At 46.8% G+C, this 14,098-nt stretch overlaps 1 protein-coding gene and 1 long non-coding RNA gene across 3 annotated transcripts in view; one reads left to right on the top strand and one right to left on the bottom strand.

Moving 5' to 3' along the window:
* Positions 1-1,990: 1,990 nt before the first annotated feature.
* Positions 1,991-3,783, bottom strand: LOC309540146. The gene is made up of 2 exons (XR_014223067.1): positions 3,670-3,783; positions 1,991-3,117 (listed from the first exon to the last, which is right to left on the bottom strand). It is a non-coding gene; the product is annotated as an uncharacterized lncRNA (long non-coding RNA).
* Positions 3,784-3,791: 8 nt separating this feature from the next.
* The window catches only part of BMP3 (bone morphogenetic protein 3), a gene marked incomplete at its 5' end in the record, with an annotated part of 34,750 nt that continues 24,443 nt past the window's right edge, over positions 3,792-14,098 (top strand). Inside the window, one exon of one of the 2 annotated variants that reach the window (XM_082236524.1) lies at positions 3,792-4,110. In XM_082236524.1, the coding sequence (XP_082092650.1) occupies positions 3,792-4,110 (319 nt within the window). Of the gene's footprint in view, positions 4,111-8,194; positions 8,681-14,098 lie in introns of those variants that run through there. The other variant, XM_082236525.1, reaches the window with a different exon arrangement.

Genomic DNA, 14,098 nt, shown 5'->3' on the forward strand with positions numbered 1-14,098 from the left:
GGTCCTTCATTCTCCTTTGCTCTCGGGGTGTTTTCCCCAGAACGTTCTATTTGCTTATTCCTTCCATGAAGAACTATCAGAGCAGTTCACATAACGAAAGGCGCAATACCCCATAAAATAAAATATAATCAAAAACAGAAAACAATGACATACGTGTGGATTGTTCCCGAGAGCCAGATATTATAAGAAGAGCAAAAGAGGAGAGAAATTGAGAGGCACCTTTTAAAGAGTTTTGAATGTGGTTTTGAATGAGACATGAAATATCTCAAATATCAAACCAGAAAGGAGATGGAGCATTCCTCCGCTCTAACCTCTCACCTGCTTGTCTGCTGGTCTTCATGAGTGGCTGAAATGGAAAGCTGCTCCTCAGCCGCCACACTCGCATGCTAAGAGCCAGAGACCAAGAATCCTTTGAAGCTTAATGGATCAATGCATTTATTAATAAACAATGCTTTATTGATACATGTAATATGTTTAAGGCACCCACTTAATATATAAAAATCACCCACAGATAATAATCAAGCAAGACTCAAAACACTGAAGTAAATGGCATTTGGGGGAAGAAAGTTGAAATGTAGCTTTTTCACATTTCTTTCCCTTGCTTAGTCATTCGGGGTCAAACAGGCACTTCAATAAAATCTAGGGAAAATTTGCTCTCTCCCCTCCCCTTTCCCCCCACTCTCCGTTTAATCTCTGGTTTCATTAATTGATTGTGTTTTGTTCACTTCCAGATGTGTGAATTAAGAGTTCCAGCTGCCTCGGACTCCTTTCCTATTGAGGAATGCTAGCTGGAGCATTAGCCGAAAGAGGACATTTCTGCATGTTCAATGAGTTGATTCCAGTGGCCTGTTATGGGGGCAGTGAGAGTGGGACGTGTTTTTCTTCTGGCTGGCTGTGGAAGGGAACTGGCAAAGCTGGGGATGGTAAATGAGGCCTGTGAATGATTCTGTTTCAGGGAGACCCAGAACCAGACTGCGATAATGCAAACTGTGTTTAAACATAATGGCATTCAAAAACATAGAAAGGGGGCGGTGGGGGGGGGAGTTTGCATCACTAAATGCGTGTCACTCCATTCTTACAACCCTGAAGTTAAGACACTCCGGTTGCAACACTCCCATCAGTTAAAAGCACAGTAAATCCCTCTGATTCCATTAATTTGTGTTCATAGGATTTAAGTATTAGTACCATTTATTTCAAAGGAAATTAATTGCCCTCACCTTTAAAAGCCCATCAAAACCAGCTGAAATACAGGCTGCTTTATAAGCCTGAAACCATAATCCACAAACCACAATCTCCATTGTAATCACGCTAAATTCTAGAGGCGAGCTGAAATTTCTCAGAAGGCATTTTTCTCGGAACATTTCTGATACATATTTTTTTTCGTTTTTCTCCTCTGGGAAAAAGTAGGCTACAGTGGTACCTCGGGTTACAGACGCTTCAGGTTACAGACGCTTCAGGTAACAGACTCTGCTAACCCAGAAATAGTACCTCGGGTTAAGAACTTTGCTTCAGGATAAGAACAGAAATCATGCTCCGGCGGTGAGGCAGCAGTGGGAGGCTCCATTAGCTAAAGTGGTACCTCAGGTTAAGAACAGTTTCAGGTTAAGAACGGACCTCTGGGACGAATTAAGTTTTTAACCCGAGGTATCACTGGACTTTGAAGGATTTTCTCAGACTATTCTTCACTATCTTTATTTCTGTTTCATGATCAGAGGTGATTTCTATCCAAGATGTTCTGTAATCAAGCTAGGGTGAAGTTAGGCTACCAGTGACCATTGCTTCTGCCGCCATTTGCAGCAGCAGAAATCCAACAAAATCAAAACCTTGTGGGTTGGGAGAGAAAGAAGCTGTGCTACTGTCACTGCTAAGCCTCGTCCCCAAGACTACTGGAGAATTTCTCCTTCCCTTGGAGAAATCTTGCAAAACACTCTCCCCAGTTCTTTTATCTACAAATAGGCTAGAGGATTTCCAGAAATCATTTGCACACAGCTGTTGCCAAATTATTTATTTCAGCGCCCTTCTTGAGAAAGTGGTTCGTGGATTGCAGTCTTGAGTGAATCATGTACACCTTTTCTAGCTTCTCCTGCTGGTGCAGAGGAAATCAAAGCATGACTGAGCAAGGGGAGTGACACAGGTTATGTTTGTTTTCAAAAGTCACCTGATGGAGTGCCCGTGTAGACATGCTCTGAAACAGCAGCCATCCACGAGGTTACAAAGAGCAGTGGGATGAGGCACAGCACTTTGTAAGGGGTTCTGCTTAGCAACTCCACTTTTCTTTATTTTAAACTTGAAGTGCTGGTTTTGGAATAGCACAGCGGCCGAGAGAGCCTGATCACAGCCAACCCTCAATTAAAAAAATAAAAATCGCTATATGTTCACAATATGTCATCAAAGCAAACCATTCCATTCGTCCTAGTTTCCTGTCCCACCTGCAAAAATTGCACATTCCCTTAGACATTCATGGTTCTAGTGTTCAAAATTTGTACTGTTGTGCTTTTCGCAACAGTCCTGCGAAGTGGGCTGCGACAAATCCTAACCTACTTCGCAGGACTGTTGCGAAGGGTACCCTTGATAATTTTGGAACACTCGAACCATGGACGCCTAAGGGAATATGCAATTTGTGCTGATGGCAGCAATCATGCCAGGGGATTATTCTCAACTGCCTAATTTCTAACGAACCCTGCAAGTCAAATGAAAGCACCGTGCTTGATAACAAAAACAAAAAAAAACCCCTGCTATTGATTCTAAAGTTGTTCTCATGCAATTCCTCTCTACTTCACCAGCGATCCAAAACACGATACATCCCAACTCAAAGGCGTATCTCGGGGTCCTTTCTTGTGTAAATGTGCCTGTAGGGCGAAAATCTGTGCAGAAGACGGAACAATCCCCACCCGCTTCGAACGGGGAGGCATCTTCACTTTCACAAACCTGAGCTGGGGGCGGTGGCGGGTGTGTGCTAAGCGAGCGGGTTCTCCTTCATCTCTGCGCGGGTGATCCTAAGGATCGCTGGCGAAAGTGGCCGCGCAAGCGGAATCCTCTGCAGGCGTGCCATTATAAAGACGATCCCGCTCCACGTTTCCAGCCTTCTTTTCTCGGGGGTTCTTCCCCCGCCCCTCCCTGCAAGAAAGGAGCCAGGTGGGTCGAGAAGAGAGAAGCCGCCCCTTCCCCCGCTCCTCCTCTTCCTCCCCACCCCTCCGATTCTTGTCTCCTGCTGCTGCCGCCGCCTGCGGCAAGGGACACCATCCAGGGGAGCGCTCGACTTGGCAGCCACAGGCGTGTGCGCGTGTGTGTTTCTTTTGGGTGGTGTAATTCCTCCTCCGCCACCCCTCGACTTTCTCGCGCGCAGCCGGCTTGGCTCAAAGGAGAGAAAGGCGGCGCGATTGGCTGCTGATTACCCAGCGCTGGGACTTCTGCACACACGCCGGAGACAAAACTCAGCCCAGGGCTTCGCCTGCCCCACTCGAGGCAGCGGGGAAGGAACCTGCGGGGGCGCGCGCAACGGACGGACGGACTTGCCTACTTGCCTGCCTGCTTGGCCACCCTCAGCCCTTGCGCCAGAATCACCCCAGGCAGCGCGCGCAAAGCGAGAGAAGCCTCGCCGCCAGAGCCCACCCGTCCCCCTTCTCCTCCTCCTCCTCCTTTTCCGCCTAGTGTTTTGCAAGCACTCACCTGCTGCCCCGCTTCTCCCTTCACTCGGCCCCGCTTGGACGAAGCGCGACTCCCTTCGCGCGCCGCCGCCTTCCCCCCCGTCTTGTGGAAAAGAGTCCCTTCGGCTCGGGAAGGTGAGCGCAATGGCGGGCGCTCCCCGCGCGCTGCTGCTGCTTTGCCTTTGCCTCAGCTGGAGCCTGCTCGTGGCCCCCGGGGAGCCGGCGCTGGAGCGCACGGGCGGGCTGCGGAAAAGAAGCCGGGCGGCGGCGGCGGCGGCGTTGGCTGCAGGGGACCAGCCCGCCCCGCTCGTCGTCTCCCCAGAGGACAAGGTCTCGGAACACATGCTCCGGCTCTACGACCGGTACAGCGGCGCTCGGCCCGAGGAGTCGGCGCCCGGCGCGCCGCAGCTGCTCCACCTCCGCGAGGGCAACACGGTGCGCAGCTTCCGAGCGCTGCCAGCAGGTGAGCCGAGGCGCCCGCGCGCGCCAGCCGAACCCGCCCCGGGTTGCTCGGGTGGGGAATGTGCGCGGTGTGTGCCGTGAGGTGTTTGGTTGGATGTTTGCGCGCGAGGGAGATTGGGCACGCCGGGCAGCGCCGTGCCATGCGCTCGCGCGCGCCCGCAGAATGACAGGTCCCCGCGCCAATCCCTTCGCCCGGGGCGTCGCGCGCAAAGCGCCGTTGGGTGGGCTTAGCGCGCTCCGGGTCGCTACACGCACGCGGTGCCCCCCGAGGGGGCGGCTTGGCGGACGCCAGGTGAGGAAAGAGAACTTACCTGGGCAGCTTTGCCCGGCGACGGCTAGCGCGCCACAGGCGCCCTCAGCACAGGCGTCGTCGTGGCGCCCTGACAGGACGCGCGTCGAGCTTGGCTTGCGCGGGGGAGTTCTTCTTACCTAGCGTTACCCAGCGCCGGGTTCAAATCAGGCGTGTGGGTTCGGGGACACGTGTATACAGCGCGCTAAGGGCGCTTCCCTCCTCTTTAGGGGCCGTTTTATGTGAAAAACAACATTCCCAAGGAGTGGGACAATTTACCATCTCTCTTCTCGGTGTGGTTGCGGTGAGCTGGTGCTCTTTCAGCCAGGTGGGTGTCCTGCCTGCGCCTGCTGCCCGAGAAATCGGATATATTAAAGGCAGGAATCTGCAATAAGCCGCCCCTGTGTGGGCTCCGGAGAGTCAAAACTGCGCTCCTGCCGAGAAAATGACCAAGAGCGAAAGGTGGAGGAGTTCCGTGTCAAAACAGTTTTTGTTTACACAGATCGCTTGAGGTTTCCTTTCTCTCTCCCTCCCGCTTTTGAGATTTAACCAGGGCTGTCTATCCTCCGTCTTCTTGGAGACCTCCTGGGTGACATGAAAAACAACAAGTAAACAACTCCTCCGAGTTGCTTTCGACATATTTTCCTTACCAAAAGCAAATGATGGCCATGGGCTTTAATTTTAAAAGGTGGCTCTCCCCCCGCTAGTGAATGCTTTATTCAACCTATTTCTCCGTGTAAAATCGGTTTGGGAGAAATGATTACTCACCAGAAGGTCCTCCGCTGCTCACAGAGCTCCCTTTTCCTAAAAAAAGCTCTTTTGTAGGTTAAAGCCAAATCATACATGATAACGTCCAATGAAGGATAAAAGTTCATTGAGAGATCAGGAAGTGGGGCTCTGTCTTGCTTCTGCTCCAGTGAACTCTGTAGGGATTTGGTGAATGATTTGACAGCTGGACCCAGACCACAGACTGCACTTGTCTCAAACCACTGCAAAGAGATTTTCCAAAAGTTGCTACATGCTCAGACCTCAGAAAGTCTATTCCTGGGCACATACCTGAAATCCACAATATAAATATACCTTGAGCACCACTGACAAAATGGCATGGGTGGGTGATGGTTAAAATGACACCCCAATCCTAAACCCAATGGACACAAGCCAGGGAAAATCAGCTACACTTAAGACCCACTGAAATCTATCTTTGACCCAAGTGTTTACCTGTACGGTTTGCAGTCTGACTGTGCACTTGTTTACTTGGAAGCAAGTTCCATGGAGTTCAATGGGGCTTACTCCTTGGAAAAGATGCTTAGGATTGACAGCCTAAATCACATGGATTTAAGTGGGGATTCGGCAGCCCGTCTACCTTTCTGTGCGTGGCGTCCGATTATTGGGATTGACTTTAAGTGGTTTCAGAGAAATATATTTCCAGGTAAAGATGTGCAAGACTGTGGTGTCAGGTTGCAATAGATGAAATGGTTAGTCCACAATTAAGGTGGTGGTGGGGTATTTGAGATAATATATGCGCCTTGGTGGGGTGAACAGATGACCTAACAGATGACTTCATAATGTGGAAGCAAGTGCCATTTATTTCAGTAGGTTGTGCGCCTAATCTGTTTACGATCAGAGTGCAAGTGCAAGTAGATAAGCAGCGTGCAGCCCCAGTCAGGTGCTTAGCAGAAATGTCACAAGCAGAATATGATGAAGATGGCTGTGTCTTACAGTTTGGCTCTAGTGTCTGGTAGCCAGGGGTGTACTGCTTTTGAACACGGGTGCTCCCCTATGACTAATCACCTAGCACCCCACCATTTGTCTATACTTTTTAAAACTCTTGACCCACATCTTGCAGCAAGCTAATGAAATGCTCTCATACACATTGCACGATGAGATACTTCCTTACATTTCTCCCGAGCCTCTTGTTAGTCCGTTTTAACGCACTCTGCTTTTTTGAGCATGAAAACCATTTATTTCCATTTTCTTTTTTCATATGGCTCAGAATTTTATAATGTATGGTGCCTAATCTTTGGTGTGTGTTTTTCCTAAACTTGTAAGCCTTTTTTTTTGAAGATTAGGGCACTCAATGTGAGTGTGAGAGACACGGAGTCAGTGGTTATTGCAATCTAATTACAGTGTCACCAAAAGGAAAAGGACCCAGAATCCTCACTACTCTTATACCAGTACAGTATATTTTCCTCTTAGTTATGCATGCATTTGTTGCATGCTTAGCTGAAGAAACAGTTGCAGTGTATTATAGAATATTTCAGTTAATAAGTTATTTTCGGCACACCATTAGTAAGTCAGTAAAACATATAGCCCTGTTTGAAATAACCATGTGCTTGATGTACTTGAAGCTTGGGCAGTTTCTATTGCATCGCATGTATCGCATGTAGCAAGCTACTGGAAGTTCCCTCCTTCTTCTGTATTTCAGGACTGGGATAAATTTTACACAGAGAAACAATTTCTTAGTCCTTGTCTCTGCAAAGTAGGATGGCTTGATTCTAAGTACAATCATGCCTGTGCCGTTTGAAGAACCTCTCAGGATTCCTAAGGGTCTGTGTAGCATTGAGGTTTTAGCCTGCTGTTACATAGTAATTAGTGATCTTCTAGTTCTGGTGTGTTCTTACATCCACAGTTAGAAATTAATTCTAAAAGCAAACCACTTAATTTCAGGGAGATCCAGTATTGAGTGGAGTGCTTCAGCCCTGGAAAGCTGCAGCAGGGAATAAAACTCATCCTGAAAAGACATTCAAGACCAGGTTGAATCCCTCTAAATTTACCCAGGATTTCCTAGGAATGTAGGATGTCTGTCTATCAGTCTTGTTAGGAGAAGCAGTTCTGGATTTGGTGCTGTGTTACATCAAACTCATCCTATGCATGTTTAATCCCCAGTAAGTGTATTTAGGGGGACACGGGTGGCGCTGTGATCTAAACCACAGAGCCTAGGGCTTGCCAATCAGAAGGTCGGCGGTTCGAATCCCCGCAACGGGGTGAGCTCCCGTTGTTTGGTCCCAGCTCCTGCCCGCCTAGCAGTTTGAAAGCACGTCAAAGTGCAAATAGATAAATAGGTACCACTCCGGCGGGAAGGTAAACGGCATTTCCGTGCGCTGCTCTGGTTTGCCAGAAGTGGCGTAGTCATGCTGGCCACATGACCCAGAAGCTGTCTGCGGACAAACACTGGCTCGCTTGGTCTATAGAGTGAGATGAGCGCGCAACCCCAGAGTCGTCTGCAACTGGACCTAATCGTCAAGGGTACCTTTACCTTTAAAGTGTGTTTAGGACTGCAGCCTTAGAGTAATTCCCATAACTATTTCAATCAATAGGAGCTTTGTCATGTCATTCAGTGGACTGTGGACCCATGTCCATGACCCAAGCTTGAAAAACCTGTAGATGTCTCATCGGTCAACATGAGATTTGTTTTGTTATCTTGACATTGGCTTTATGTTGTTCCAGTCAAAGTCACTACTTAGCTTTCACCAGTTTAGTCACTGCTGGAGAGCCTCACCACTGCCGTTGGAACAGTATATATGTTATTTCTGAATAACAATATTTACACGTGTGCGCATGTGTGTATTTACCACTTTCCACAACAAAGAAAGTTTTTTTGTGCTCTTATACCCTTACATCCTCCAAATGCTGCCTGTTCCCAACATTTTAGACTTTCTCATTGCTTTGTATGAATTTCCAGTACAGAGGTGTCAAATATACTCCCAGGAATTTTCTGCTTGCTTTCTTGAGCCATCTGGGTTTCTTCTGCTAAATCTTAGTTCCACTTAGTTCTATTTAGCTTAATACCCACTCCTGGCCTCTAGCATGATGGCTGAAACTCACAAAACAAAGCACTGAAGAGTACTTGAGTGCTGGGGTGGGGAGCCTGTGTGACTCTCCAGATGTTGGAACTCTCCAGATGTAGGAGCTGCCCATTATGCACAGCTCCTAGCATGTTAAATGGTCTGGATAGCGGGGAGTTGAAGCCCAGCAACATCCAGAGGGCTATGAGCTTTGAAGCCCTGTTTTAGCAATACCACTACTACTTAACTTCCCTGTTAGTGAGACGCTCCTGTTCCCACTTTTTCAATCCAGCAAACTCCCCTTGGACCTGACTGCAGATTTATGTTAGTCACAACTAATGCCTATCCCATTGCTTTCAAAGTGGTGGTGGTCATAGGCATGAGTAACTTTTGCTGAACTGTGTCTGTTGTCGTCACATTCATAGACTGGCATTGCATCTCAATCCCAGATGCAATGTGTGGATGCACAAGCCATTGGTTCCAAAGCAATATTCTATGTAAGTATACATTATGATTGCAGCCTAAATCCACAATCCATCACCCCTTTGTTCCACAGTTACTTTAATGGAACTACTAGGTGCTCATTTGTGCTCTCTCTCACTCTCTCTCTCACACTGTGTGTGTGTGTGTGTGTGTGTGTGTGTGTGTGTGTGTGTGAAAGTTGCAGGCAAGGGCATTTACTTCAGTTGGTTTATATAGCAAGTTTGAAAGTAGTGACCTGACCATTTACCACTGGCAAGTCAGAATTGCCATCAGACAACCAGGCAGGAGCAATTTTATAAGGTGGGAGAGAGTTGGTGCTTCTTGATATGCCACAAATAAATAACTTGGACATAGGTGAGCAGGGTTTCTTTTATTATTATTATTATTAAAGATTTTATTGGTTTACAAAAGTATGAGCGATGTCTCTCTCTCTTTTTTTCCAAGTAACATTTTTACAGATCAGTTTCATTTGTTGAAACTGTTATATTAGGAAGAAAAGGTGGAAAGAGGTGGAGGGGAGAAAGGTGAGTGGGGGTGGGGTCAGGTGGCGATGTTTCTGTTTTACTTAATAGATGTGTGGGGTTTTGTGTCAGCGTCGCCCTCCAGTGTTATTGCCAGTCACCAAATTCTACTTGCCGTCTCTGCAACGTATTGCTAGAATGGGTCTATTTATCACCCAAACTAGAGATGTCACTAACTTTGGGAATGCAATTAACATGTGTTTTTTGGGTTATGCAAACAGAAGGAGCTTTGAAACTGGGAGGGGGCGGAATAAGGAGGGGAAGGGGAAGTTTAGGGAGCAGAAGTTTGATTCTCTTTTTCTCTTCCTGCCATGCTCCCAATAAAATAAGAGCTCTCTCAAGCAGCTATTTGCATTTCAAGGGAAACCTTCGTTGGCACCAGAGCTGTTTATTTTGCCCTTATTCATATGATATAAGCAGTTCAGCACTTTTGCCTCTGTGATCGGAGGCAGCAAATCTGCTGAATGCCCTTTGCTGAAACTGCAGGAGGGGAGACTGGCTCTTGGGCTCACGTCTTGCTTTCAGGCATCTGGTTGGCCACTGTGAGGACAAGATATTGGGCTTGATCCAGCAGGGCTGTCCTTACGTTCTTATGGTCGGTGTGTGATCGAATGTGATGTTGCAAGGAATAATAATAATAGTAATAATTTATTATTTATACCCCGCCCATCTGGCTGGGTTTCCCCAGCGACTCTGGGCTGCTTCCAACAAAACACTAAAATACAATAACCTATTAAACATTAAAAGCTTCCCTAAACAGGGCTGCCTTCAGATGTCTTCTAAAAGTCTGGTAGTTATTTTTCTCTTTGACATCTGGTGGGAGGGCGTTCCACAGGGCGGGTGCCACTACCAAGAAGGCCCTCTGCCTGGTTCCCTGTAACTTGGCTTTGCGTAGCGAGGGAACCGCCAGAAGGCCCTCAGCTCTGGACCTCAGTGTCTAGGCAGTACGATGGGGGTGGAGACGCTCCTTCAGGTATACTGGACCAAGGCCGTTGAGGGCTGTAAAGGTCAGCACCAACACTTTGAAGGAAAGAAGGCATAAGCGGCCTGAATGTAACCTAACAACTCTAACAGTCTTTGCATTTCACCTGCATATGGGCACCTAGCAATCTTATCTTGAGCTGAGTTCCACATATCACTTAACGTCTGCTTGGTACCTGCAGCCCAATCCTATGCATGTCCATTCAGAAGCAAGCCCTTCAAAGCTCAGCGAGACTTTCTCACAGCATTGCACCCCTGATGTAGCCTCTTTGTGCCAATGAAGCTCTTGTATACAAATCAAAGAAAGCTGGTCACATTTGAGTGAGTCCCATTGAAGTGAATGGGATTTTGGCACGTACTCAAAAGCATAAGCCCCATTAATTTCATTGGAATCTAAGTGCACTTTCCCTGGAGAATTCCTGATGGGTTTAAGCCGCGGTAAGCATCTGTACTCAGCTGTCATTATGAGAGCCTAAATTGTGTGAGATAATTAAATATATACTTTGAAGTGCTTGGTGCATCACATAGACATGGCCTGGTCCTAAAGGTTGTTGCACTGGCAAACAAATGCTTAGGACTATGGTGCAGCAAAGTCTGTGCAATGCCATCCAATTGTGGCATTACAGTGTTGTTGCAGAGATTTTGTGCAGACATTTAGGATTAACGTGTAACGCGTGTTTGAAAACATCATGGCTGCAGTCTTATTAGTATCTGAGAACTCCAAAAGAACACTGTGTGTGTTTTACAGTACTTGTAAAATGCTTGTTAAAATGGTGCGTGGGTGTGAAAGAGAGACTCCTGGATTTGCATACAGTACAATCCTGAATGGAATCCAGGCCAGCCAGTATCAAGGTGAAGGTCATCATTGTGCAGAACATTTCCCCACAGAAGTGAATGGCAGCTATTTTCTTGTATGCAGGAGGGGGCAGCCTTGCAAGTGCCACCAGAGGAGAGGCTAAACCTGCTTCCTTCTCCTGGTGGCCTCATGGACTCTTCATAGTACCTTGTCTTCACCTGCATAGCTTCATCCTGGTTCTTGGTCACAGCACAGTGTGACAGCATTAGGAACCGGCTCTTATATATTTGGATGGTATCATTAATATTGAGCCAGTACAGTCATACCTCGGGTTACAGCCGCTTCAGGTTTCGTTTTTTCGGGTTGAGGACTGCTGAAACCCGGAAGTACTGGAATGGGTGACTTCCGGTTTACGGCGGTCACGCATGTGCAGAAGCGCCAAATCGCAACCCGCGCATGTGCAGACACGTAGATGCGGGTTGCAAGTGCTGCGGGTTGCAAACATGCATCCCACATGGATCACGTTCACAACCCGAGCATCCACTGTACTTTCACATCACAAGCTCCCATTGCCATAGGCATGCCGTGCTCAAATGATCATCCATGGCTCTATGAGCAATTGTTTTGTGAGACTGTGGATAATTGCTCCTCCCTTGTTTCTACACCCTTCCCATCCCATTCTGGCTTCAGCACAAAGATCATGGCTTGCATTGATTCCTCTTTGCACCCAACCTGGGAAACTCCGCCAGTTAACAAACCAAGGCTCTGAAGAGAATTCCATATTTTAAAAAAGTCCTCTTGGAACAAAATGGTCCAGAACTCTTGTCTTCTCGTTTGCGGTGCCACCCATCAAAAAGGGCACAGGTACAACTCAGGGGAAGTTATCTTGGCTCCTTTCAGGATACCTGATTAAAAGGTATTTATTGTTCTAAACCTAAAATGTCTTTGGAAAGGAGCCCATCTTTGCGGTCTTTTAGCTTGTATTTACTCTGTTTCTTGACTGTGGGTGGCAAAAGTCCTATAAATACACAGTTCGCTCACCCTTTTCCTCCTCCCCCCTGATCCTTTTGCAGTTAAGTGCCAAAGAAATAAATTTGAAGTGGCTATAAGTTTTTTTTGACACTTTTATAAGTATTTATGCAAAATATTTAACCAGTTAGGTGTTATCTTTCCTGTCCCTTAGGATGTGACAGCTCATTTGTACGGTTATTAATGGCAGAGAACTACATTTTCTGTGAAACCTTAGATCGTATAAAGGTGGGGAGTGGTTCTTATTTCCCCCCACTAGGTTCCATACTTGGCTGAAAATGGAGTGGAAATTGGATATTTTGTTTCCATTTGTAGGTATTTCATATTGAAATTTATCCGCAACGCACACTGGATGCTAGCTGGAATTTGCACAGGAAAAAAATCGTGCCTGTCTCCATCTTCACCTTTCGGTTCGTAAGCAAAAATGCACACAAATTATTTGGTCACGCTGAGCCATTGAAGCCAATCAAGGATTTTGGCATTGCCTTCCACGGCGTGTAGGTGGCCTCCATTTCCACTGGTCTTTGGTGGCAATGTTGACTCATCAGTGAATTAATTTCTCAGGGAATTAATGGGTTTTTGTTCACCTCCTCCACTAAAAGGTTCCATGGGAATCTGTTCTTACCAGTTTTAACAGCTGGTTTATCCATTCTGAGGAATAAGATAAGAAGAGTATTTGCTGGATCAGGCCAAATACACCTCTAGTCCATCCTGTTCTCACAGTGGCCAACCCAATGCCTCTCTGGCCAGCCTTCTTAATACAACAATACTTTCCCCATGTGAGTCCCAGGAACTGCCATTCAGATGCACACTGCCTCTGATGCTGGAACTATTATAGAGCCATCCTAGCTAGTAGCCACTGGTAGCTGAGCCCTAAAAAAAAAAAAAAATTAGTCCAATCCCCTTTTAATGCTGCTGCGGTCACCCCCACATCTTCTGGCAATGAATCCCATTAGTTTAATTCTTCACTGCATCAAGCAGTAATTCCTTTTGTTCTGTCTTGGGTTTTCTAACATTCAGCTTCAGTCCTAGTATTATGGCAGAGGGATAAAAACTTCTGTCTCCACACTGTGGGTATTTTTATGGAGTGGTAAACTGATGTAGCAGACAGAATTCTGGACTGTCCCATATCAGACAGCAAGTGTGTGTGTGTGTGTGTGTGTGTGTATGCACACACACACACACACCATGTTTTTCCTATACTTCAGAGTGAGTTCTTTGAATGCCCTTAATTAGTAGTGCATTTGAAGAAGGTTGCTCTGAGCCATAGGAAGGCAAACTAAGGCCCGGGGGGCTGGATGCGGCCCAATCACCTTCTAAATCTGGCCTGCAGATGGTCCAGGAATCAGCATGTTTTTACATGAGTAGAATGTGTGCTTTTATTTAAAATGCATCTCTGGGTTATTTGTGGGGCATAGGAATTCGTTCATATTTTTCCCCCAAAATATAGTCCAGCCCCTCACAAGGTCTGAGGGACAGTGGACTGGCCCACTGCTGAAAAAGTTTGCTGACCCCTGAGGAGCCTTTCTTAGTATGTACAAGGTGTGTTTTGCACTTTGGGAACCTGCAAAAACACCCCCTCCTTCACTTTCACACACCTGTAGCCTGTACATGAATTCTATCAACCTCGTTCCGTCTTATGGTGTAGAACAGCCTTCAGCATCTTGGGGCCCTCCGGAAGTTGTTGGACTACAACTCCCATCAGCCATAGCCACGCCGTGCTGATGGGAGTTGTAGTCCAAAAACATCCAGAGGGCACTAGGTTGGCGAAGGCTGATGTAGGAAGACTTTTGTTTATAAACTGTACTTTTTATTTTTTCCACTTTTCTACGATAGGTTCATCCTCATTAAAGATTTTGGGCCAGCTGTAGAAAATGGGTGTCTCATAAGGGGAAAGGCATCTCTTTGCAGGACAGCTTATCTAACAATTAAAACAAATCAAAAAGTCATCTGGTAGGAATCTTGGCATGACTCCCCCTGCCTTTAGTCCCTTAGACTTCAGTATTGCGAGAATGTCTGAATAAGCGATTTGGAGATCACAGCCTCTAGGTGATGAATTGTGTGTCCACCTGAATATCAGCAAAAGTCAGTCATGGTGGGACGAG

The sequence above is a fragment of the Podarcis vaucheri genome (genome assembly GCF_965113315.1).
Source record: "Podarcis vaucheri genome assembly, chromosome: 9".
NCBI classification, from domain to species: Eukaryota; Metazoa; Chordata; class Lepidosauria; order Squamata; family Lacertidae; genus Podarcis; species Podarcis vaucheri.